The sequence below is a fragment of the Schistosoma haematobium genome, chromosome 2 (assembly GCF_000699445.3).
Source record: "Schistosoma haematobium chromosome 2, whole genome shotgun sequence".
Taxonomy (NCBI): Eukaryota; Metazoa; Platyhelminthes; class Trematoda; order Strigeidida; family Schistosomatidae; genus Schistosoma; species Schistosoma haematobium.
Genome location: NC_067197.1, coordinates 17,993,683 through 18,019,437, shown reverse-complemented (window position 1 = coordinate 18,019,437; position 25,755 = coordinate 17,993,683). Strand labels below are relative to the sequence as shown.

At 31.7% G+C, this 25,755-nt stretch overlaps 1 protein-coding gene across 1 annotated transcript; it reads right to left on the bottom strand.

Moving 5' to 3' along the window:
• Positions 1-6,600: 6,600 nt before the first annotated feature.
• Positions 6,601-25,308, bottom strand: MS3_00000255 (uncharacterized protein; the record flags this gene model as incomplete). Its single annotated transcript, XM_051208095.1, has 3 exons — positions 6,601-6,901; positions 21,064-22,220; positions 24,869-25,308. Coding segments are annotated over 2 exons (834 nt in total), but the record flags the coding sequence as incomplete, so codon positions are not given.
• Positions 25,309-25,755: the final 447 nt, after the last annotated feature.

The following is a 25,755-nucleotide window of genomic DNA, read 5'->3' as shown; positions in this document are numbered from 1 at the left end:
AATTATGAGTAATTTGTAATTTATTCATTAGTTTCCATCTGGTTACTATTCACATGCTAGTCACAAGTTATGAATTCAATATTTTTTTTTACTATACACAAACAGGGATGGTAATGACATTGAATTCTCTTATGCATGGCACCTTACAATGTATATATATAGGGAGAGAAAGAGAGAAAAAAAAGCGTATCTGATCACAAGATTAAGCGAAATTGAATCAAGTCACAATATGATCACGAAACGAAAATGTTTAATCATATTAATTAAGTAGTATTTGGTGACATTCTACCGTAAAATACAATTTCTAATCTTACTTACTTACTTACTTACGCCTGTTACTCCCAATGGAGCATAGGCCGCCGACCAGCATCCTCCAACCCATTCTGTCCTAGGCCTTCTTTTCTAGTTCCATCCAATTCTTGTTCATTTTTCTCATGTCTGTCTCCATTTCTCGGCGTAATGTGTTCTTTGGTCTTCCTCTTTTCCTTTGGCCTTGAAGATTCCATGTGAGTGCTTGTCTTGTGACGCGGTTGGGTGCTTTCCTCAATGTGTGTTCTATCCACTTCCAACGCTTCTTCCTGATTTCTTCCTCTGCTGGGATCTGGTTTGTTCTCTTACACAGTAGGTTGTTGGTGGTAGTGTCCGGCCAACGGATCCGACGTATTTTGCGTAGACAACTGTTGATAAACACCTGTATTTTCATTTAAATAAAAAATTAGTTCTAATCTTACTTTGTACAAAAAGTAATGAGAATTAATAAAAGCACGAATTTAGATTGATAATTATATTTCTTGATCTTTTTTCGCCTGATCAAGATTATCAACAATTTGAGTGAATGTATTATTATTTAAAAAAATTTTTTTTAACCGCGAAGTTTATAGGAGTAAGCAATTTGTTTGTCTCTGACTGAAAATCAACAGAATTATAATATCCATCTAAAAGATAACATTAATTTTCAAGTTTTCAGGAATTGTTAGTCAGAAGAGCTAACAGGATTCTGAACGCAGAATAGGATAAGTGAAGAGAATAAAATAACATAACAAACATCTTTCAATTTAATAATTATCCTAAGAATACTATTAACCAATTTTTAAAACGAAATGATCTGTTTTCGAATAAGAATTTAAAAGAAATGTTTTTGATTGGTACCCTAGTTCTAACATAATGCCATTGCAAGACAAAAGAATTGTAACACATCATGAAACTATACAAAATTAAAGCTTCCCGTAAAACAATAAACAATATTGAAATGCTTTGGTTCGAATAAACGAAAAAACCCACTTCACATCTTCACAGAATTGTGTCTACAGCTTGGTTTGTGTTGGCTGTGGTACTTTTTGTATTGAAGAGTCTTCATAAAACTTTGACTAGCATCATGGAACACCTAGACTACATGAAAAGATCTCCTAAGAAACCTGTAAAATGGGAAAATCAAATTAAATTGGCTACAGCAGTATATGATTCAATTTATAATCAACAACACAACACTATGAAAAGTTTAATCAAATGTAAGGAAAGGCAAGTAGCTGAGGCGTTTCATATAACTCTTGACACCTCTGCCATTACTCGAAAAGAAGGCCTGACCATCCATCCAACTTGGACGGTTTATCTCCAAGCAAACATTTTATTCTATTCATTTCTCACACATATTAATACATATAAGCACACACGAATTCCAGTCCTACTCTTTCTTATTATAAGTTTCTCATTTTAAACGCCCACCATCATATACAAAAATAAACACAGTGACGTCTCACACAGAATTATCCTTGTCAAAAATGATATGATATTGACATAATCGGGCTTATTTGGATTGAACTAAAATGCTATATCTATTCTTCTATACTATTTAAACTTGTGTTAACTTAATCCGGCTATTTTTTCAATTTGCACTGAAAAAAATGATTTACACTAAGCCATATAAAATCAGAAATTCAAATTTCTATTCATTGAGATATTACAAATATCGGAAGGGGTGTTGTGGAGATCTCAGTAATTTTATAGTCGATTGAAGCTAGACCACCATGAAAAACCTGGAAGCACTCGACGGCTGTTTCGTCCTATTGTGGGACTCCTCAGCAGTGTGCATCCACGATAACTTCTAGTCCACTGAGCCTACATCCAACGGTGTTAATATCTAACTTCGAATATATCATTACTTCATTATTGATAATTCATATAGAGTAGACCTCTAATAAAACAATCTAAGATAAATTGAAAATACCAGAACCAAAACGTGGCATCAGTGCTTGAAATAACTAGCTTCTGGTCTGAGCCATGTTGGTAGATACAGACTACTCGGTTGGGGTCCGCGTGACTATCGTAACCAATGGTTGGAGACCCCTGGTGACATAGCTCAGAATCGATCACAATGGCGTCGGTGTATACACTCTTTGTCTTCCTTTGAACTATGAGATCAAGATTGCTTCATATCTTTCCTTCTACTAACTAATTGTTTCTTCCTGTACTATGTCCTTATATGTAATCTTTCTTTTATATATTACCACCACTGAATTAACCACTTCTATGAATCCGGTGTTCATCTTGCTGTGCAAATGAGGTATGGCAACTTGGATCGATGCATATATGTGCCTGGTCCTACGTTGACTGACTGAATGTATCTTTAGATTATTGATTTAATGCATATAAATAAATTGATCTTAAATGCAAGTTTTTGTTTTTTTTAGTTTCCAAGTTCATTAAGCCATTCATATGGAATTACCAGTTAAGAATTTAATTTCATATTGTAAATGAATATAAATTTAATGAAAATTCTCGGATTCTTCTTCCCAGTTCTTTTTATTTTTTCAAAAGAAATTGAAATGAAAAATAAAAGAAAAAAATATGTGGAAACTATTTAGAATTAATGAAAAAGAAAAAAAAATTTGTAGTTTTGAAATCATTTTTATCTTCTAAACAACTTAACTAATTTAAGTAGGATACAGAGATTGAATGTAAACTAGTCATAGAGAAGAACTCATATACATTTATAATACTTAGGTAGATAAATTGTAAAATGTATGATTAATTGGTAAGTAAACTATAGACTAAAGTAAAATTAAGCTTAATATAAAACTATACTTAAAATAAATATTAAATGATTGAATAAATATGGGATTATTATAGATCTGTTATATTCAGAAGGTTGTTCTAGATATACCGCGTATAACGTGAGCACTAGAATGCCAGAACCTTTCCAAGTCACGATGAGAAGACAGAAGATTAATGAAAGCAATATTATTCCCAAACAGTGTCAATTATAGTATAAAACTGTCAGGTATTTATAGTTTTCAGTAAGAACAAAATCATCATTACAGTCCTCCAATCCGTATACAGGCGGTTATTAGCATTGTCCAATCGGGAAGCTACACGTACGAATTTTACAATATTCTTTCAAAGGATGATTGGATGGAATATCTTCGGCTCCTTCTGAGACTCCTCCAGCTTCCTTGAGTTCACCTATGGTCCGTCGTCACAATATCAAACAAACAATATATTTAGATAAATGGATAATGTGATAGAGTTTGAAGCAAACGGTCCTGGATTCAATTTCTGGAGTGAACATGAATTCTGGAATGCAACTACATCGAACTGATGAATTCCAAATAGAACAAAATTGGCAACCTGAATTTCACTGTTAGCTATCATCATTTCAGTGGAGAAGATGGTCACCTTCCATAAAAAAGGTGATTTGACAAATAATCGAATAAAAACATTTACTATATATAAACGGAAATATTCAGTTTCAAATGAATTTTGTATTAGATAACTGTTTTACGTTGTATATTTACTAAGTATTCAGCGATAAAGATTTAGTTGTTTATTTGTATTTTAAGATAATTTGGATCCCCTATGATAATGTGGTGAACTGATGAGAAGAATCTTACGACAGTAGAAAAATTCTCTTTTTTTTCCCGTCATATCAATTCAAGTAATCGTTTGTATTCTCATAAAACAATTTGTTTTTAAATATTCATTCAGCTTAATGATTGTCGTATATAATTGAAAATTAAATCTTAATAATGTTATGATGGGCTAACATTTAGCCTGAAAAATCAAATCTTAATTTCATAGGCATGTGAAATATCCAGTAAGTTCATATTCTATGACCATTCATTTGTTAAATATAATTTGCTTAACTTTTTTCTGTGCTTAATCTTTCGTACATAAATGTATTGCTTTGTACTTATACTATACGGATCAAAGTGGTCCTGAATTTTCAGGTGAAATTCAAACAGCATTTATAGATCGATCGTTTCTTGTTCAGAATAAGGTAAAATCAATAGGAATTTAGTAATGGAAACATTTAGATTTGATGGAAATGAGAACACTATTGAAATTTCTTAAAAGTAACCATGAGGAACTGATTGGATTTTCATAATGAAAATAGTAGAAAATGAATAGAATTAAAATTTGCGTAACATTAGAACGTGAATAATGAATTTAAACCTTCTTGAAATTTAAAATTAAAGAATGGACTACGTAAATATTCATACATTAAACTATAAAGAGTTCGTTCATCCTAAATCTAATCTTTCATATGATAATAAACAAAAGTTTACAATCATCCAAATTCCTTTCATTCCTCTTAATTAGTAGTGACCTAAAGTTAGATAAGTTTAAGTTTACGCTTACTCAAGATCATTCATAAAAATTTATTGACACCTATTTTGCTAATATAAAAAGATTCATTTTCTTAATCGATTGTCCTAACTTTTAATGTTTATTTATTGGAAATTTAACATCAGCAATTTACTTTTTTCTAACTACTTACTATTCAATAGTAGTATATCCATATCATTTTATATGATCAATTATGCAATCAAATAATCTACATATTTATACAAAATTCTCATTTTGACAATATACCTATGCATAACCAATGTGTTGTTCTTTTATTTTTCTTACTATTAACCTCATAGAATATCAATCCATTCATTTTGGTAAATTTGAATTCAATAGGAAAGATTTGCTTTTCCCATTTTTAGTTAAACGCCTACCTAAAACATAATGGGTAATAAATATAAATTCATTATTAAAACGATATATATATATGTATATGAAGTAAGTTGTTACATTTCTATGTTACTATAATTAAAAGAAAAGAAAGAAATCAATTGAAGTTTTTCCACATTCAAAAACACATAACGCACTGGTAACAATATATTGGGGAAAAAAGCTTGTGGTTATCTTATGGTTACATAAAGTTTATCTGGACACCTGTATAATCAAATAATCTTCCTTAAAATTGTAGATACATTTATTAATTAATTTCAATAGTAAAATAATTAGTTTTACTCAAAAAAAATTAACGAATTCTAACCAGGATGAAACTTACATCATGGATTCTAATATTAGTTACAACTCGTTTATTTTTTTTTGATTGAGATCATGAGCCGATTGATGTTAGACCACCATTGAAAACCTGGAAGCACTGGTCGGCCGTTTTTGTCCTATTGTGGGACTCCTCAGCAGTGGGCATCTACGATTTCGCTCGCGGGATTCGGACCCAGGGCCTTGAGTCTCGAGCGCGAACGCTTAACCTACTGGACCACTGAGCCGTCATCCAGTGGTGTTTAAATGTGTATCGGTTGCTATGTCAAGACCATGTAGCTTATTGTAGTTTACAGAAAAGTCAATTAATTCATCCATCTTGAGTCACATCTATGACCTTGTTAATTATTCGCTTATTAACCTTGACTGTTTTTATGTAAGCGTATATGTGTGTATTTCTTATCTTATTCATTACATGGCTGTAACTTATTTTTGTTCGACTATAACATATCAATTCACGCTTGATTGAATGAAGTTGGCTCATTTGCCTTCATCAATTGCGCTTCACTTTATTTTGGTTCTCTTTTCGATCAACGATTGTACAAAATATACGTATTCGAAATTCATTCTCCTATTTGACTTACTTAATTCCGTTATTTACTAACATGATTTAAGCCAATGATTATATACGAGGATTGGCGACATGTATATATCAATAACGATAATCACATGATCTAACTGGAGTCAGATTTCGGGTCATTAAAAATTGTGTGATAGTGTTTTGACACCTTTTTTAAGCAAAAATGTTTAGAAACTATGTGATGAGTAATGTTTATTTGCTCGACTTCTAATTTTAATGGAAACTTTTAATTTATTTACCTTCGAAAAACAAAATCTAGCAATATGTATATATAAGTGATGCTTTTTGAATCATGATGTGTGTGATTTCAACTTTTCTACAGCACTTTCTTACTATAATGATAAGTTGATCAAGCACGGCTCAGTCGATTTCAAAATACTGCATGTTTTTAATACCTAAGTTATGCAATTTACTGCTAATTGACACTAATTGATGTGAGTCTGTGACAAAAGTCATTGAAATACTTATTTGATTATTAATTTAAAAAATAACAAATTATAGTCTCATTTCTTGATAGTTCATTAACAGAGAATCGAGAATCGATCATGGAAAATGACTTGTCCAAAAGATAATTAAAGTTGGATTAACTAGTTGATCTAAGCTAGATCACCATTGAAAACATGAAAGCACTGAACGGCCCTTCTGTAGTGAACAGAACACGGGTGGGGACAACCGAATGTATTTAACGCAAAATTACAGGACTTGTTGATAAAATCTAACAATCATAAAATAAATGCTTAATTTGCAAAATGTTCACTAATTGTCTCAAAATGAATCAGACTTCATTGTTCTTGCATTTCCATACAAACTACATTCTGTTTTCATTCTTTACTGTTCGATCCTCTTGTCTCTCCGCTGCCAGACCTTCTGTTCATGACTAACATCATATACTACTTATGTCAATATAAGTGGCACACACCACACTTCTATCGTGAAACCGATGGTCCAGGGTTTAAGTTCCGAGTTCAGAATCTTGGATGCACGCTTCTGAAGAGTCAAAAGAAGTATAGAATTAGTGAAATTCATAATGACATTGTATCTTATCCTAATATAAGTAGTGTCACTAAAAATTAGGAAAATTATTTAAAAACATTATTACAACCAATATACATATATATGGCTGTTTTATGTTCATTTTTTATGTGCTTATTATACCTTAATGTAGAATTATTTAAGGGCAATTTTAAAAGTTTCACAGCTATCAACTAAAGAATTATTTGTGAAGAAACATATTTTTACTTATGATTCCCATAGGATAAATAATTCTAATTTACTTAAAGCTTAGTTATATGTCATAAAATTGGACAAGATTTTTTACAACTGGAAATTACTTTTTTGTTTCTTTCACAAACTGGTATCAACTGAAAAGAATTATTGATGATCGGATAAAACTGGATAGTTATGTAATCAGTGAAGGCTAAGAAACAGTGCATAGTTACACGTTTATAGGATATTAAAATTTTATGTTACGCTTAATACTTTATCGTTGTTGGTATAGCGTAATTTAAAAGTTATATCATAAATTTAATGAAGTTGGAAACTTCGACTATTATACTGCGTTTAATTAGTTTAGATATACAATGTTGACTGCAATAATTCTAAGTCTTACCTCTGTTTGAATCGGAGTTGCATACTATTAAGAAGTTTCTTCAGTGTTTTCTAGTAGTGTAAGTGTTTTGATGCAATACTTCTCTAAGTTAGACAAATTACCACAAATCAATGATCTAGATATTATTTCATTAAATTTATGCTGATATTTTAAACGTTCAAGTGCAGATTAGCTTACCAGTCTGGTATGTTAAAGTTAGAAAAGTATCAAAATGATAATGCTATTGCTTTCAACTTTTTTCTGTATATGAGTCTATCAAGATAATTTGAATTCAGCTGGTAAGTAGTGTGTGGCGAAACATAACATCAAAGTTGCAACAATTGTCGAACAAAGTGAAGAGTTCAAATGCATCGAATACTCGGCATTTGCAGAATACTTAGAGGCCAGTCAACAAGACAATTTAGATTGCATAACACATAGCAAGATATAAGTGGACGGTTGAAAGCTATGTATATGTATTATGTTAATATGTTGTAACTTTTCTCAATAAGTGTACAAACATCCTGACTATTGTCCTGTCTTACAATAGCTAGTTAAAGCAGAATAATCACTATAGTAATTAAGTCTTATAATTAGAATTTATATTTATATAGATTTAGGATTTTAGTAATCATATTCAGTATTTTGTTATGAAGATTTATGATTCACATAAATTTCAATAATAGTGAAAATTCCCATTTTGCCACTTGGTAAATAAAGAAGGAACGAATTGAGTGAAAAACGTTAAGGGCGAAGCGTTCGAGAGTCCTTCCTTTTGATCGAACTCGAGAGCGACGTAAAGATTTCCAATACAAATTCGGATACAAGTTGGTTTCTATACATTCCTTTATAAAACCAACATTTGTCATCGCCTCAGTGGCTAGTTTCGCTCAATTGCAATAAGGCTGCTAGTGTCATTTTTTCAAATAATAACAGAGGTATTACTCAATTTTCATTATTAACCTTGACTTATAACAATGATTAATATACATGATACTAATAGGGATGATATTTTATTTCCAATATTATTTTAATTCTAGATATAATCCAAGGTTTAAAAAAAGATCCGAATTATTTTGTAAAAAGTTATCCTATTGTAATACGGTTTTGCTTTATCTAAACAATATTTCAGTCATAATTAATTAATAATAACAACAGTAATAGTGTAGTGAACAAGAACACGAATGGGGGACAATCGAATGTAAATGAACACAAAATTACAGAACGTCTTACTAAAATCTGAGAACAATACAGTAAATACTTAAACTGCAAAATATCAATCCATTTTCTCAGATTTCATTGTTCCTAAATTTTCATACCAATTGCTTTCCGTTCCCTTTCTTTCCTTCTCGATCTTCTACTGAAATACATTCTGTTCTGAACTATCGTCTTATACTACTTATGTGGATATAAGTAGCTCACACAACACGCACGACGAACAGAACCACATCAAGAACGACTGCGTCAAAGGGGGGACGAGTGTAATGTAAGAATAATGAAATCTGAGACGATAGACTGATATTTGTAAAAGAAACAGTCATGTTTGAGACAGTTGATTGATATGTTGCAAATTAAGTATTTACTGTATTGTTCTCAGATTTTAGTAAGACGTTCTGTAATTTTGTGTTCAAATACATTCGATTGTCTCCACTCGTGTTCTCGTTCACTACAATAGTAATAACAGAATTTTAAATTTACAACCTTTCAGAGGTAAAAATGTTACCTAACGTATGTAGGCTATTCTTGAAGCGATTTGATTATGTTCAGTGGATTCTACAGTTATCAAACTATGGTATATATCTTAACCTGAAAGCAACTTTCTATGCGTGTCGAATTTAGCACTGAAAAGTATTCTAAAGAACTGAACAAGCCGAAATGAGGCTCTTTGTTTTTGTATCACTGGTTGAGACAGAGCTAAAACGTTTGTTTGAAATGACTTTATACACGGGCAATTAAATTACACAGTTGACATTAGACTATTATAAGTTAGACTTAGATTTGATTGCTTCATGGATTATTTCTTCAAAGATTATTCTGATGACTGAACTGTCATCGATATAGAGCATTTGTAAAATGCTGATAAATTCAGATATTTCAGACAACCGAAGTGAGAACTCAAAAAACAATTGGGGTAAGTTCATCTCATTATTAACAACAAAATGTTCCCTTCATGCTGTCATAATCGATAACTAGTTGATAAGTCTCACTGAATTCCTTTACTTTAATTTTGAGAATATGTTGCTAGCCAACGTCAATTTAACTCTTGGTAACCCACAACAACAGAGATGAAAATCTAACACCATGAAGTGATCAATTGTTAATTGATTCACGGATGTGAAACATATTAGACGTCAACATGCCTAAGTTCAAAGGCCCCTTGTTTTGTTTCCCCCAAAAATCGTAGTATATGGCTATAAGTCGGTCACAGTAATGGCATTATGGTCAATCTTTGTTTTAATATATATATATATATATATATATATATATATGAGGTTTTATTCTGATTGATTTACAAAATGAAGTGAATAAAATTCCAACCTCAAATTTATTGGTAGGATGTATAAGATATTTAGTCAATTTGGAATCTTAACATAACCCATAGGAATCTGATGTTTTGAATGTCTCCATTCGAATTATATCAAGCTATTGTATTCTCTCACGTTTGAAACATAAGTTATGTTCACATTATATATACTTTTTGTGGTAGTAGGACAGATCAGTCTCTTTTTTTGCATATGTGATTCCTGTGCAGATTACACAAATATTGTCATTATCAGCAGAAAGAATGGTGATTAGCAGTGAAATCCAGGACGCGATCTCTACTCTGTTTGGGACTCGTCAGCTAGATGTACCTGCATTCAAGAGTTGATATATCCCAGTACTGGTCATTTCAAACTGTTGCGGCATCTACTTAACTACTGAGTCTAAACAACGACTGGCTTGTGCAAACAGGGTGAAGAGACTGATTATTTCCAGTCTTAGACACCAACGGGTTGATTAAAAAAACTAATACAAATGACTCAAATTTGATGCTATTGAAAAATCTGGTGACCGATTGGACTCAGTAACTAAGTAGATAACGTGATGACGTTTGAAGAAAACGGTACTGGGTTCGAGTCTCGGACTGAACCTTAACTTTGGGAAGCAGGCACATCTAACTGGCGAATCCGAAACAGGATAGGGCGCCACGCCTTGATTCTACCGTTAGTCATCATCCATTTTTGCTCATAATGATTACGATTTTTGGTTTGAAAATTGTCAAATATCATCAACCAAGTCATTTCTCTCATTGTTCAAACTAATATATAAGATCACTCAATCGGGAATAACTTCCTTTTAAGATCGTTTCTTTGTTTCTAATTAGATGACCATTAAAAATAAATGAGTTTTTTTAAAAAAAAATATATGTCTTATGAGAAAATGTTTTCGAGAAAATCTCTGTTAGTTTATTTACTTAGTTATTTCTTTCTAACATGTTTTATATTTTCACTTCAATGAGTTCGTTTTTAGAGGTCACTTGTGGTAATAAGGCTAATGAAAGCAAAATTAAGGTCATTCAACATTTCAAGGATATTCTGGTGGGATAAATGGAAACATTAAACGCATAAAAATTAAAGAAAAAAGTTAACAAAATCTCAACTTTCAGTCATTATATATAGCAAGACATCGATGTACCACGTATAGTATGAATAAATCTGAGAAATACACTAGTTTATTTCTACTAAATCTATTTGTCAATTACTGATAGTTAATATCAAAACCATAGTAACTGAATTTGAACCAAAGTGCAAACAATGATGTGAATAATGCAAATGGAAGAAGATAAATTTCAATGGCAGATGGAGATTTTATTTACCTTCCAAAGCCATGACGATCACTTTATTCAACTCCGCTGATTCATTTACTGATTTTACGAACAATTGATGATTGATAAGAACTTTCGTCTAAATTTGAACGAACAGAAGTTAAAGTCCAAACTAGGACCATCTTTATGGTTCTCTTTATATCTAAAAAGCAGCAACCCTTGTAGATTTTATGGCCTACTAAAAATACATAAAACAGATATACCACTTAGACCTGTGTCCACCAATTCGGTTAAAGCGCCGGACATTCGCATTTTTTCCTTTCAATTTCGTTAACAACAGCAATGCTCCAAGAAGGCAGTGAGTAAGACTTCCCTGACAGTGGTTTTATGCACGTGGCCATGTGACAGCATTCGAGAGGGAGAATTGACTCTCCCTACCCTCGGTCTAACTAGGGCTTATTTACAGAAAAAATATCGTTTTGATACTAATTAATTATTGATAAAATGCAAAAATGTATACAAATAATGTAAATTATAACAACGGTTGATCATATTTTCATTTAGAATTGTGGTTAATTTCAATTAGATTGAAAGTGGACATATTTCATTTTTTTGTTTTCTGTACCAACCCATATTTTTCACAAAGTATCATCTCAAGAACAATTATAGCTACCCTCCTACAATCAATTTCTATTATGATTAAATTTTGGTTAAACTCTTTTATTAACTTAACAGACAATACTATTTGAACGGTAAAAATTTGCATATTTCTTTGTACTATTATGATCACTAAGTTGTTTGGATAAATATGTACGCTTGATCACATGACAGCCTACTCACATATCTCTCTCTAGCTAGCATATATATACTCGAATCCTGTTATTAGCCTTTACCTTTCGTATTTGCGCCTTATTCGATTTGACTATAAATTCGCCTTTGTATTCGCTTGCATACACATTCGCCTCTCTGCTTCAAATTCGCTCGATGTGATTGTAGTTGTGTTATCCGTGCTTTCGGCTAATGTACTGTAGTTGCCACTTCTTATTGCCTTCTCATTTCAAACATCGTTGGGATTTATATAATAACGGTTATCAAGGTGATTGATTAACGAAGCTAAGCCACTACACATTATTAAATTGATAAAAGTGTATTTATTTGATTATTTTTTTATGAGTGTAAAATATCAGTTGTAGAGAGTCATTGAAAATTAATGAACACTAATAGTTACAGAGGTAATGTAGCAGAATATTAGTTATCCAACTATCTATTGCCCTTATATTATAAAATCTTCAATATTTGTACTGTTTAACAAATACATATTTTTTAATATCCAAAACAGTAGAACAACTGTATTTCTGACCTTTCGTGACTTGATGTAAGCCACTTCAACAGAGTAAACAGAAACTGAATAATTGCATCAGATTAAGTTATGAAACGTCAGAAATACAATTTTTCTACTCACTGGGATATAACGATGTACATGTATACTTTGGGAGTGACAAATATTTGAGCTCTCCATTTATTATTTATATGAAATTTATTAAAAATAGCTTAAAAGTTCCATATTTTCTGACTGAGATTTGATCAGTCGTGGTTGGCATAAATGCGTCCTTTCAGGATAAACTCTATATAGCCACTTTTATGACTAACAATGGAATCGCGTCTAATAATAATATGAATGTCAAAATTACTATACATATGGGTGTCTCTCTAAACTCAATAGCTCAGTGGATAATATAACTCATTCAGTCTTCAGTAATAAGGATAGCAGGTTGGTGAACCTGTATTAATCCTGACACATTGCTTTCCAGTGAAGGTCCAGCTTCTCCTTGAAAGTATTCACTGATGGGGCTGATACCACTTGTTCGGGTAAGGCGTTCCAATCATTGACTACTCGATGAGAAAAACGAGACCCCACTTTAAGTTTATTAGATCGTGGTTTATGAACCTTCTTGCTATGTCCTTGGAGATTATTAGTGCTAGAGAGAGCAAAAAGATAAGACATATTAACACCCAAATCATAATTAAAGATACGAAATGCCAGTATAAGGTCACCTCGTGTCCTACGATACGACAAGGGGAAAAGATTTAGGCGTTTTAAACGGTCATCGTAAGGGAGTCTAGAAAGACCCTTCACTAATCTCGTTCCTACACGCTGGGCACACTCAATGGAGTTAGTATCCTTTACCAGACACGGCCTAGCTGCTTGGATACAGTACTCTAAATGTGGTCTAACATATATGGGATATAAAATTCGAAAACTTTCCTCGTCAAAAGATTTGAACGCTCGGCGAAGTGACCATAACTCACGAAAACCTTTGACAGCGGCTGCTTTGCAATGCGTAGTTGTTTTTAAATCATGACTTAATACTACTCCTAAGTCTTTATGCTCCTGAACGCATGGAAGAGGTTTACCCTCAATAGTGTAACGGTAACTATTACCGTGACCGATGTGCATTAGTACACTCTTCCTAGCATTGATTTCTAATTGCTTCCTGGATAAGCAATGTTTTGCTCGAGCAACAAAAACTACAAAGCCAATGAGAGTTGGGCTTTTAGCACCTTTTATATGCAGTGGGGCTTAATCGGGTGCACATCTTATGGAACCACTTATTACACTCATCACATTGAATCCCTTCCTCCACGGGAAATAAGCAATATGGTCGTCCATATTTATGAGCAGATCTAGCCATCTTGAAAATCAACTACAACGGTGACAAAAACAGGATATGTAAAAGGATTCACATACCTCAACTAAATGAATCAAGTAAAAATCGACCAAGTATACTTCGATGCAATAAATACACAAAAGCAAAATCGAAACACTCAATACAACATCACTTTAACTGGGGTAGATGCAATTAAAGTGTAAACAGTAGTTCTGATGCGTAATTTACGATCAAAACAGTTAATTAACTCAACGAGAAACAATACCACTGTCCTTTTAAATAGAGCGCAGGTTGCTTTAAAGAAACAAAACGTAATAGGTTATATTTCCGGTGACAACATTAACACTGGAATGGTGGTACAACACCGCTAGCAAGTTTAAAATAAGAGAAAACACATATCCTATTCCATTATTACCTACGATCCATTCACTCTATAAAATCAAATTTTTTACATATGTAAGTTCGTTAATAATGAATTACAATTGATATTCTATCAATATTATTGTTATTTAACTTTAACTTTCGTTTAAATTTAGTTATAAAAATGTAAATAAATTAGATTGATTTAAACAAATAAACAGAATATCAAAACAATAAACAAAGTACAAGTGTACAGATTGGAAAACAAACAAAAAAACCAAAAAAACAACTTTAAGTAGTATGATATTGATAAACAGTTAAATGATCAAATGAAACTTTAATGAAAATCATTCCTAATCATTTTTTTCCTTGTTTTGTTTTATTAAATTAGATTATTCATTCTTTTATTTCATTGATATACTCGTTTATTATTTGTTTTTTGTTGTTGTTTTTTTTTCAATTTTTTTTTCGTTTAACAAAATATAAACTCAACATAATTCTCGGATTTAGTTGAGTGATGGATAAAAATAATGAGAATATATATATGAGAGGTATAAACACTCAAGTTAAAATCAATTGGGATTTAATATACACACTACAATATGACGGGAATAACCTTATTATATTCTGTTTTGATGAATTCTTATGCTGTCTGTTTTATTTTTTGTTTTGTTTTGTTTCAATATTTCATCATTTCGACATTTATTCTCTTGAGAGAATAAAATGTAAATGAAAGTAGAATAGAAAGAAAATAAGAGAAAAGCGTGAATTCTTAAATGAACTTGTACAACCTTATATATATATATATATTAGACGTTGGAAATGGATAGGATATACATTACGGAAATCATGAGACTGCATCATGAGGAAAGCTCTAACTTGGAATCGAAAAGGGAAACACAGAAGAGGAAAGCCGAAGAACACACTGCGTCGAGAATTGGAAGACAAGGAAAAGATGAATAACAAGTGGAAACAACTATAAAGAATTGTCCAGGATAGGGTTGGATGAAGAGTGATGGTGAGCGGCCTATGTTCCGCCACTAGGGGTAACAGGTGTATGTTAGTATATATATATATATATATATATATATATATATATATATATATAAGTTTGTTTACAAAGCAACTGAAATTCTTAAATTTAATGAATCTTGTATTTCTCTTACGCCTTGTTATCTTATTATATTAGATTAGTTGGTCTTGTAAAAACATCGATCATTGAGTTAGCTCGAGTTACACTAACTATTAAAATGAACAGAAAAAACCTTCATGACATCTATAGAACTGTTTATTACTGTCTGAAATTTGTTACTTATTACGATTCTGTTAATAACATTAAAAGGATATCGGAATAATTGAAGGGCAATTAATTATCTTCAATATTTAATGTCTAAGAAAGTGTGAAATCATAAGCTGAAGTAAATATAAAGAACATCTACTTACCGTTAATGTGTACAGAAAGACATTTTTGACAAGTTATCAAATTTGGTCAAACTCAAAAAAGAAATGTAAAGACGGCAGATGAGGATCTGGTTGACACCAAATGTAGCTCAAAACTATATTTCGATACACTGATTTTCATTCGCTTTATTTGCATTGATTAATAGTTGGATTTGAACAAAATGAATTGCTTAGCAACCGACACTAATTAATCAATAACTAATTTATGAATATAATTTTCTGTAATTATGTAGTTAAAGTTTTAAAACCAACCAACGTTATAGCTGCCTTAGACTCAGTAACTTCTGATTCTAATATCTGAAGAGAACAAAATTACAACTATCAATTCCTAGCATTTTTCACATTATTTCGTGAAGCATAAATACTAAAATTGATATAGTCAGAAATATTACATGACATTCATGAACAATTTCTTTGGTCGAGAATAGTATTGGCATATTTCTTGGCACATAACAGAGTATTTAATGCTAGCTAGTTTGACATAAACTTATCTTCTGGTCTGACCCTCTGAAGTGCGCTGAACTACTTTCATAAAAATTATAAAAACTTGCAATTAAATACGGATTAGTATTATAATTGTTACATTGATTCGTAAGTTTCATACTTTTTACTTTATACCTATTCTATTAATCCTCAGTTATGTGTCAGAAAACTGTAGAGAATAAAAAAATGTAGAATTTATATTTTTAAAAGATCCTTAACGGTAATAGTCGTAAACATAAAAAAAAAGCTAATTGTTTAGAAAATAGAACAAGGTGGTTTTCAACACGTTACGCGAAGTGAACCCGATTTTAAGTATATTTTTAGGTACCCCTAACCCATGTTCTAAAAAGTCATAAAAATGAAAATTTTGCAAACGCTATAAAAATGATCTTGGTGGTCTTGTAATTGTATTCCGACACGAGACAATGAATTTTAAGCGTTCTTTAAGCCTTAACGCTTCAGGCTGGGTTGTTTCGCTTACTACCCTACATATGTGTTGTATGCATTATAAACTATATTGATATGTAGAGCTGAAGGTCTCATATGAAACTGGAGGTTTGCTATTGATATTGTGAATGGTTCACCATTACTTTGGCAAGTTTTTCTGACTGTTCATGCACAAAATTAGTTTGTTGGTTAACCAATTTTATTCATACTGTTGGTTGCTTTTCAGCGTTCTGAAGGACCATTGTCATGTAAGCGGAATAGGTCAACTTTGGTCTGTTCATGCTGTGCATAACTGATTTACGTGGTCAGTGATCGGAATAATTATACATGTGATGTGAATATATATATGAATGATGCGAATGGTCCATCAGCTGGCTTGGTACCTACGAGGTTACACCACAGGATTGAGCTGCACTATTCCGATTGCAGCGTTAAAGCTTATATGATGTCTGGCTCTCCTGTTAAATGGGATTGTGTTGTACTGTTTAAGTTGTTACATGAAATTACGGATGGTGTTCGGTTCTCCTGAAAACCAATGTAAAATTTCCCCGGCCTGCAAGGGTATATTATATAACTGTGAATAACTTAATACAACCAACAAAAGAACAACAACTGGAAACTCAAGCTTCTCTTCAATCATTTTAGATGGCAGGAAAATTCAAAAATCCAAAGTTTCTTTATTAAAGCACAAATTAACCTATTGAATGATTCATTAAATTCTATGGTTATTTGTCAAATAATAGTTGACGTAAAATGACAAAAATTACTTGAACGTAACTGTTTTTTCACTATGGCATTGACCTTATTCCTAATTCCTTTTTTCTAATGCATTCATTCGCATATATCGTTTATTCTTTATTATTCTACTCAATATACAATAAAACGCCATATAATATGATTCTTTTTTCTTTTTTGTCAATGTTTATTTATATAAACTTATCTCAAGTCAAGTATTTATCTTCTTAGCTCTATTGTCTACTATTTGCGTGTCTAGATTATTTGTCTTTTTCATCAACCGACAACAACATCAATAACAAAAAAGAACCAGGAATGAGACTGAAACTGATCATCTTTCTTTTTTTAATCTCGATCAGTAAATTACGCTTCAATGGAGATTTAGAAGAACAGAAAATAAATATCGAATAGATTTCAAGTAAATAATAAGTAATGAAATAAAGAAGTAATTAGATTTGACCTAAATTACAATAAATTATTTGTAGAATTATAAAAGAATGATAGAGAGAAAACAAGCTATTGGACATTGAATCAAAAATGTTTCGATAATATTTTAAATCGTTGTTTACTATATTTAGTTGTTATGTATATAAATACATTTTAGTTGAGACAATGTTAGAAACCAGAGCCTAGTGGACAGATACTACGTCGTGACATGGGCTTTTCGGCAGTATACACCCACAATTTCATCAGTGATCTAACCCAGAACGTTTAAGTCTCACGGCAAACAACAAACCCCTTATACTACAGGGTCGACATCCCGTGTTACAATTTTGAATTCAGCCCGTTGATATATTGCATGAGGACCACTCATTAGTGACGTATATCTAGAATTTCCTGTGGTTCTAGTGACAGAATGTGACAGGTGGAGTTCAAGTATGTCGGGAGTGTAACGGCTGTCATGAAGTGCAATGAACGGTCATTGTGTTGTATTGCAGGTTGGTTATGTTTATAATTGCGCGATTGGACGCCGACTAATTGATTGTAATGGTTATGAGAAACCTTAAAGTCCTTTGTCCGATCCTAGGTAAGGTTGTAGATGATTACGTCTGAGGGGTTTATAGTGGATTCTTCACTAGAACGCCAACGCAAATTGCTCTAGCTTATTCCGTATATCCACATTCATCTTTATGAAGTACTTAAAGGTTCACTAAGAGTCTTCATTCTAAAGGCTTGTGTAAATATGTCTATTTTCATCCGCAAGTTGATTGTTTGTCTATCTAATCACTGCATTTTACACAGTTTATTTTTATGAATATTATTCATCTTCTTGAATATTAGTTGGCTGGTTCGCCAACTTCATGGTGCACCTACTTGACATTCGCTGACACGATTGTCTGCTCATAAATGGATGCATGAAATAGACATATCCTCACTACATTTTGTATTTCGGCTGTGTGATTCGACATTGTTATAGTATGATATACCACTGGCTAATTGTGAAATTGAAAATATATGATACATGAATATTAATGTAGAGTCAGTCACGGGTATTAAAGGTTTCATACAGGACTGAACAGTTATTCAATGTCCCATGGTTCACAAAAGTAGCCTGACTGAAATCAATGTGTGAAGAAAAAACGAACAGATATATGCATATCAGGATTGGAGAATTTGGAAGATCATTAGATTTTGAAGTATTTTGAACCTTAAACTTATCTGTGTTAGATATGCACTGAAAACAGACTAACAGTGGACAGTCAATTTGTCATAATACAAAATCAGTCAGTAGTGCTCACTCACGACCCAATCAAAACTTGCACTCTGAACCATCACGTTCAAGGTAACAGATTTACTTTTAAATCACTGATTCATTTTTAAAAGTATACACTGTTATGTATCTTTAGTTAATCATCAATTGAATTGTTCCATCTCATATTATGATTTAAGGTTTTAAAATTGTGGGAATTTTCTTTCCACATCAACTATACGATAAGTGATGGGATAGTAAACATCGTGTCGAGAATATACCGCTATTAAGTAGTCCTTAATTTAATATAAGTTACCTAACAATACCGATAAGAATAATTAGCTTGAAATGAAAGAAAGATCTTTGATTTTATACTTTTGTGAAGTAAAAAAAACAGTGCAGATTATTATCAACTTAATATAATTGAATATTTTTTAATTAAAACAGTCCTTACATTATAACTAATATGTTTTGTTAGTTGTTGTATGTTGAACACAATTAAGACATACTTGTATTTCAATAGTGATAATTCATATATCTGGAGGATACTTAAAATAATGTAACTATGTTGACTACGTATTAATTGAACATTCAAGATTGTATATAAGGTATAATTTTTATCATATATATACATATATATATATATATATATATATATAAGTGTTACTATAAAAGTAATTAAATTCTATTATTAGTTTTGTTATTCAATTGTACAATGATTGACTGATTTAATAATGATCATTAAATCTAAATACTTCAAGTACTTTTGTTCCCATATACTCATTCACATATTTGGTAATACAAAACAAGAAAAAACATGGCTTATCTCTTTACAACACACTTCAGGGTATAAATTAATCTAATTTATTTTATTTTTCAATCAAAATGACAAGTTTATTTGCCATTTATTTATTTATTCTGACAAGTATGTGTATCTAGGATTAAACAAACAAACAAAAAAACACGCTTGTTAACCAATAAAAGAAACACGTACACACACAAACATAGCGAGAGAGAGAGAAAGGGAGTAACTGAGAGAGACCGAATTAAAGATAGTAACTAATTAATTTTAATGAATCAACTGACCGAAATTAATCTTCATGAGTATTGTTAATGAATAAATAATGAGAAATGAGAAAGAAAAATAGTAACTAATAATGAATTAAAATTTTTTTTAACAAAACTAATTAATGAGTGAAATGAATAAAAAGAGGTTGGTTTATTCATTTATTTATTTAATCAAATCATTATTCTCATTATCTAATGTGATAATGGACACTAATAAATACTAACATTGTTATCACTGAGTGAAACATTATTTGAGGTCAAATAGTGATTTAAAATAAAACGATTTAATTCTTTTATAAATTTAACTAATAACACATTGATAATTAATTTACAAGTGAAATGAATACTTTAATTTTTATGCGGTAATCTGATCATTATAAATTGAGATGAATAATAGTTATTAGTGAACGTGCGTTTCGTCCTATTTCAGGACTCGTCAACTAGATGTACCTATATCCAAGAGTTGATGTGTCAGTTCGAAACCTAAATTCAGTACTGTTTACTTCAAATGGTATTGTGTTATCCACTTGCTTACTGAGTTCAGATAGCTACTAGCTTGTGAAATAGGGTGAAGTTTCCAATTTATTTTGTATTGTTTGTATAAATCATCTTATCGATGTTTAACATGTGTTCATCTTGTGAGGATTACCTCGATATTCCAATATGAGATTGATCAATTGCAGTTCTAAACATCAGTTGTAAGATTCAAATAACTAATACAAAAATAATCTGATCACCTGTGAATGAGTAAAGTAGGAAAGCATTAGGAAAACAGTATTTTTAAAGTTAAATTGATACAAAATGGTGAAAATAATAATAATGTTTTAACTTGCAAATTATTACTTGATAAATTGTGCATATAGTGATTCCGTATGAGCACATCGTAATGGCTGGAATCTATTCATTGAATTCAATTTTCATATTATTGACAGTGTAAATTAGTTGTTAGATTTGTATCCAACTATCTCATTAGCATTAATACTGAATAAAAGTAGCTTAGATTTAAACATCTTTCTTCTGATATTTATGTAAAAAAAGAATTTTATACTATATTTGTTGTAATATGACTTGACATACAAGTTAATGGCGAAGATAAGAAAATTAACACACTAAATAATTGTAAGTACTTTAGTTTTCAGAAAGTTCAGCTATAAATCACTTTACATTTAAAACAGAAGATCGTACTGGTTAGATATTTGGAGGAACGCGATATGAAGCTAAAGGATTAAATAGTTGACACTCATACAAACATTTAAACAAACATAATATACAGGAGTAAATCCTTGATCGAGTGATTACTCTTTCAAATCGAGTAATCGAGTTTAATCGATAGAAAAGCCACACGACACTGATCAATACTCGCAGACTGAACACTGAGAATTATACATTTCGATAATGCAATGAGAAGACGTAGTTTATCAGAATTATGTGATATATTTGCGCAATACATTTCGAACAATCTGATCACACATATACTTGTTAAGAACATTTATATATGAAAAATTAAAAGGTCAACTAGACAGGTTAAGGGTAAGTCATAACAAAGGAAAAAATATTAAAGTACACAAAAACAAATGTGATTACCACTCTGGACAGTAAATCAGTACTACCAGGGTAGGTTAAGTGTAAATACAAATTGTTTTTGAACACATAAAGGGGGTTTCAATTTTCGTATAGCCAAGGCTTCAATAAACCTTAGTATACGTCCTTGAAGGCTTTTGTACAACACAACAAATGATGATTTGATATCAACCTTATGACCCGTCTCAATCAAATGTTTCGCAATGGATGATGATGTCTGTCTATCCTGTGGTCTTATTTCACCATTGGAATTCATCTGATTTTGCAACCATTTTGGTATATGTTCACCCACCCTTAATTGCAAATCACGATTGCTCCTCCCTACGTACGTGTTTCCACACATACATGTAAATTTATAGACACAATGGGATGTGACACAATCGTTTTCATGCTGTTTGGGCTTTTGGTGAAACATAGACCTTGTCTTTTCGATAATGACAAGTTGGGCTGCATAAAATGTCCGGTTGATAGCTAATTTAAGTCTCTGTTTCAACATGAGACTATTTGTGTCACCTCTGAATGGTAGCGTAATATAAACTCGCTTTTTGGGTGCCAGAAGCATCATAGGTCTAGTCATATTGCAACCCTTCCAGCGGTTTATGAACTTCAAAGGGTAACCATTATTGAATAACACATCAGTCAGGAGCTTCATCTCTACTTCAATAGTATCACTAGTACAAATACGATTGATTCTATTGAATAAGCTCTTTATTAAACCACGTTTATAATGAATAGGACAGTGACTATGAAAGTTAAGATATTGTCCTGTCCATGTTGGTTTTCTATATGTAGCACGTTTGATGGAACCATCATCTCTCCTAGTAATCAGGATGTCAAGAAAAGGAAGTTGGTTGTTCTTCTCTTCTTCACATGTAAGAGAAATGTGGTTTTGACTACTATTGAATTCTTCTAACAAGTGGCTTATGTCTTCAATTTTATCACCTATGATTATTATGTCGTCTACATATCGTTTATACAGACTCATCTTTCGAATTGAGTCTCCAACTAAATTTTCCACATATCCCATGAACACATCAGCTAGCAATGGTCCTAGAGGGCTGCCCATAGCTACACCATCTATTTGTCTGAAGTGTTCACTTTCAAATGTGAATTTTACATTGTCTGTACATAATAATAATAAATCTTTAAGAGTTTTAACAGGAAAAGGTAGTGGATGGTTTTCCGACGTAATAAAGTCACACAAAATATCAATGGTTTTCCTAAGAGTTACATTTGTAAATAAAGTGTTTACATCAAAGGAGCACATTGTCTTTGTCTTTATATTTATATCCTTTAAGTAATTGATTAATTCGAATGAGTCAGTCAAAGAATACTTACAATATTGATTTCTGATAGGGTTTAATAATTTTGTAAGCCATTTTGCCAGGTTGTGTGTAGGTGACCGACACATAGATAGAATTGGACGTAGGGGGTATTAGGCTTATGAATTTTCGGTAATCCATATAAATTAGGATATGCCGAACCCATAGGTTTTAATAAATTAAACTCATCTTTGTTAATAGCATTCATGTTTAACAATTTCACAAGATTCAAGTTCACTTTCTTTTCTAATTTACGTAATCCATCAAAGTCAACATCAGCCAAAAATTTGCTTTTATCACTGAGAATGGATTCCATTTTATTTTTGTAATCTGACTTATTCATAATAACAACACCAGATCCTTTACCGGGTTTAAGTATAATAATATCGGCATTATTTCGCAATTCTTTTAATGATTTGAAATGCTGAAAAGTTAATATGCTTCTCTGCTTTGGTCCAGAAGAATGAAAATGATGCGCTATATCCACTAGTTTGGCTTTAAACCAACTTTGATTCTCTAAGGACGAAGGGGTTAAAGTACTCAATTGATCATAGAGGTTTTCAAATTGGGCATTAACTGTCAATTCAGAGATTTGTGTTATCGGAACAGAAAATTTTAAACCCAAGGACAATGCCTCCTTTTCATGAACAGACAATACAATGGAGGACAAATTAGTGACATATTTATCAGGATTGATTGGGAAGGAAGTAAGATTATTATTATTGCAGCAAGATTTTTCTAGCTTTTTCCTTATCCTTTCTTTTGTTTTCAAAATGACAGTACTACAAAAATTGATGAATTTGATATGGCAAACTATAGACAATTCTGTTAATACAGGTAATGCTTGAGTATGAAGTTCAATTAAATTGATCAACTTATCATGGCATTTGTCTATATACGATTTCGTCAATCTAATAAGATTTGGAATATTTGGTTGTAATTTACTTGAACGAAGATTCTTATATAACTGAATCGGGAAAATGTGATCACATAAGCAAGATTTATAAAAATCCAATTTCACTCGTTCTGATATAATTTTGCACTTGAGGTTAACAAGTTCATCTAACCTTTTAATAATTTGCGTAGGGAGTCTTCTTTTCAGAAATTTAAAACAATTAGTCCCTTTGATAAATTTCGATAATGCAATGAGAAGACGTAGTTTATCAGAATTATGTGATATATTTGCGCAATACATTTCGAACAATCTGATCACACATATACTTGTTAAGAACATTTATATATGAAAAATTAAAAGGTCAACTAGACAGGTTAAGGGTAAGTCATAACAAAGGAAAAAATATTAAAGTACACAAAAACAAATGTGATTACCACTCTGGACAGTAAATCAGTACTACCAGGGTAGGTTAAGTGTAAATACAAATTGTTTTTGAACACATAAAGGGGGTTTCAATTTTCGTATAGCCAAGGCTTCAATAAACCTTAGTATACGTCCTTGAAGGCTTTTGTACAACACAACAAATGATGATTTGATATCAACCTTATGACCCGTCTCAATCAAATGTTTCGCAATGGATGATGATGTCTGTCTATCCTGTGGTCTTATTTCACCATTGGAATTCATCTGATTTTGCAACCATTTTGGTATATGTTCACCCACCCTTAATTGCAAATCACGATTGCTCCTCCCTACGTACGTGTTTCCACACATACATGTAAATTTATAGACACAATGGGATGTGACACAATCGTTTTCATGCTGTTTGGGCTTTTGGTGAAACATAGACCTTGTCTTTTCGATAATGACAAGTTGGGCTGCATAAAATGTCCGGTTGATAGCTAATTTAAGTCTCTGTTTCAACATGAGACTATTTGTGTCACCTCTGAATGGTAGCGTAATATAAACTCGCTTTTTGGGTGCCAGAAGCATCATAGGTCTAGTCATATTGCAACCCTTCCAGCGGTTTATGAACTTCAAAGGGTAACCATTATTGAATAACGCATCAGTCAGGAGCTTCATCTCTACTTCAATAGTATCACTAGTACAAATACGATTGATTCTATTGAATAAGCTCTTTATTAAACCACGTTTATAATGAATAGGACAGTGACTATGAAAGTTAAGATATTGTCCTGTCCATGTTGGTTTTCTATATGTAGCACGTTTGATGGAACCATCATCTCTCCTAGTAATCAGGATGTCAAGAAAAGGAAGTTGGTTGTTCTTCTCTTCTTCACATGTGTAAGAGAAATGTGGTTTTGACTACTATTGAATTCTTCTAACAAGTGGCATATGTCTTCAATTTTATCACCTATGATTATTATGTCGTCTACATATCGTTTATACAGACTCATCTTTCCTGTTAAAACTCTTAAAGATTTATTATTATTATGTACAGACAATGTAAAATTCACATTTGAAAGTGAACACTTCAGACAAATAGATGGTGTAGCTATGGGCAGCCCTCTAGGACCATTGCTAGCTGATGTGTTCATGGGATATGTGGAAAATTTAGTTGGAGACTCAATTCGAAAGATGAGTCTGTATAAACGATATGTAGACGACATAATAATCATAGGTGATAAAATTGAAGACATAAGCCACTTGTTAGAAGAATTCAATAGTAGTCAAAACCACATTTCTCTTACATGTGAAGAAGAGAAGAACAACCAA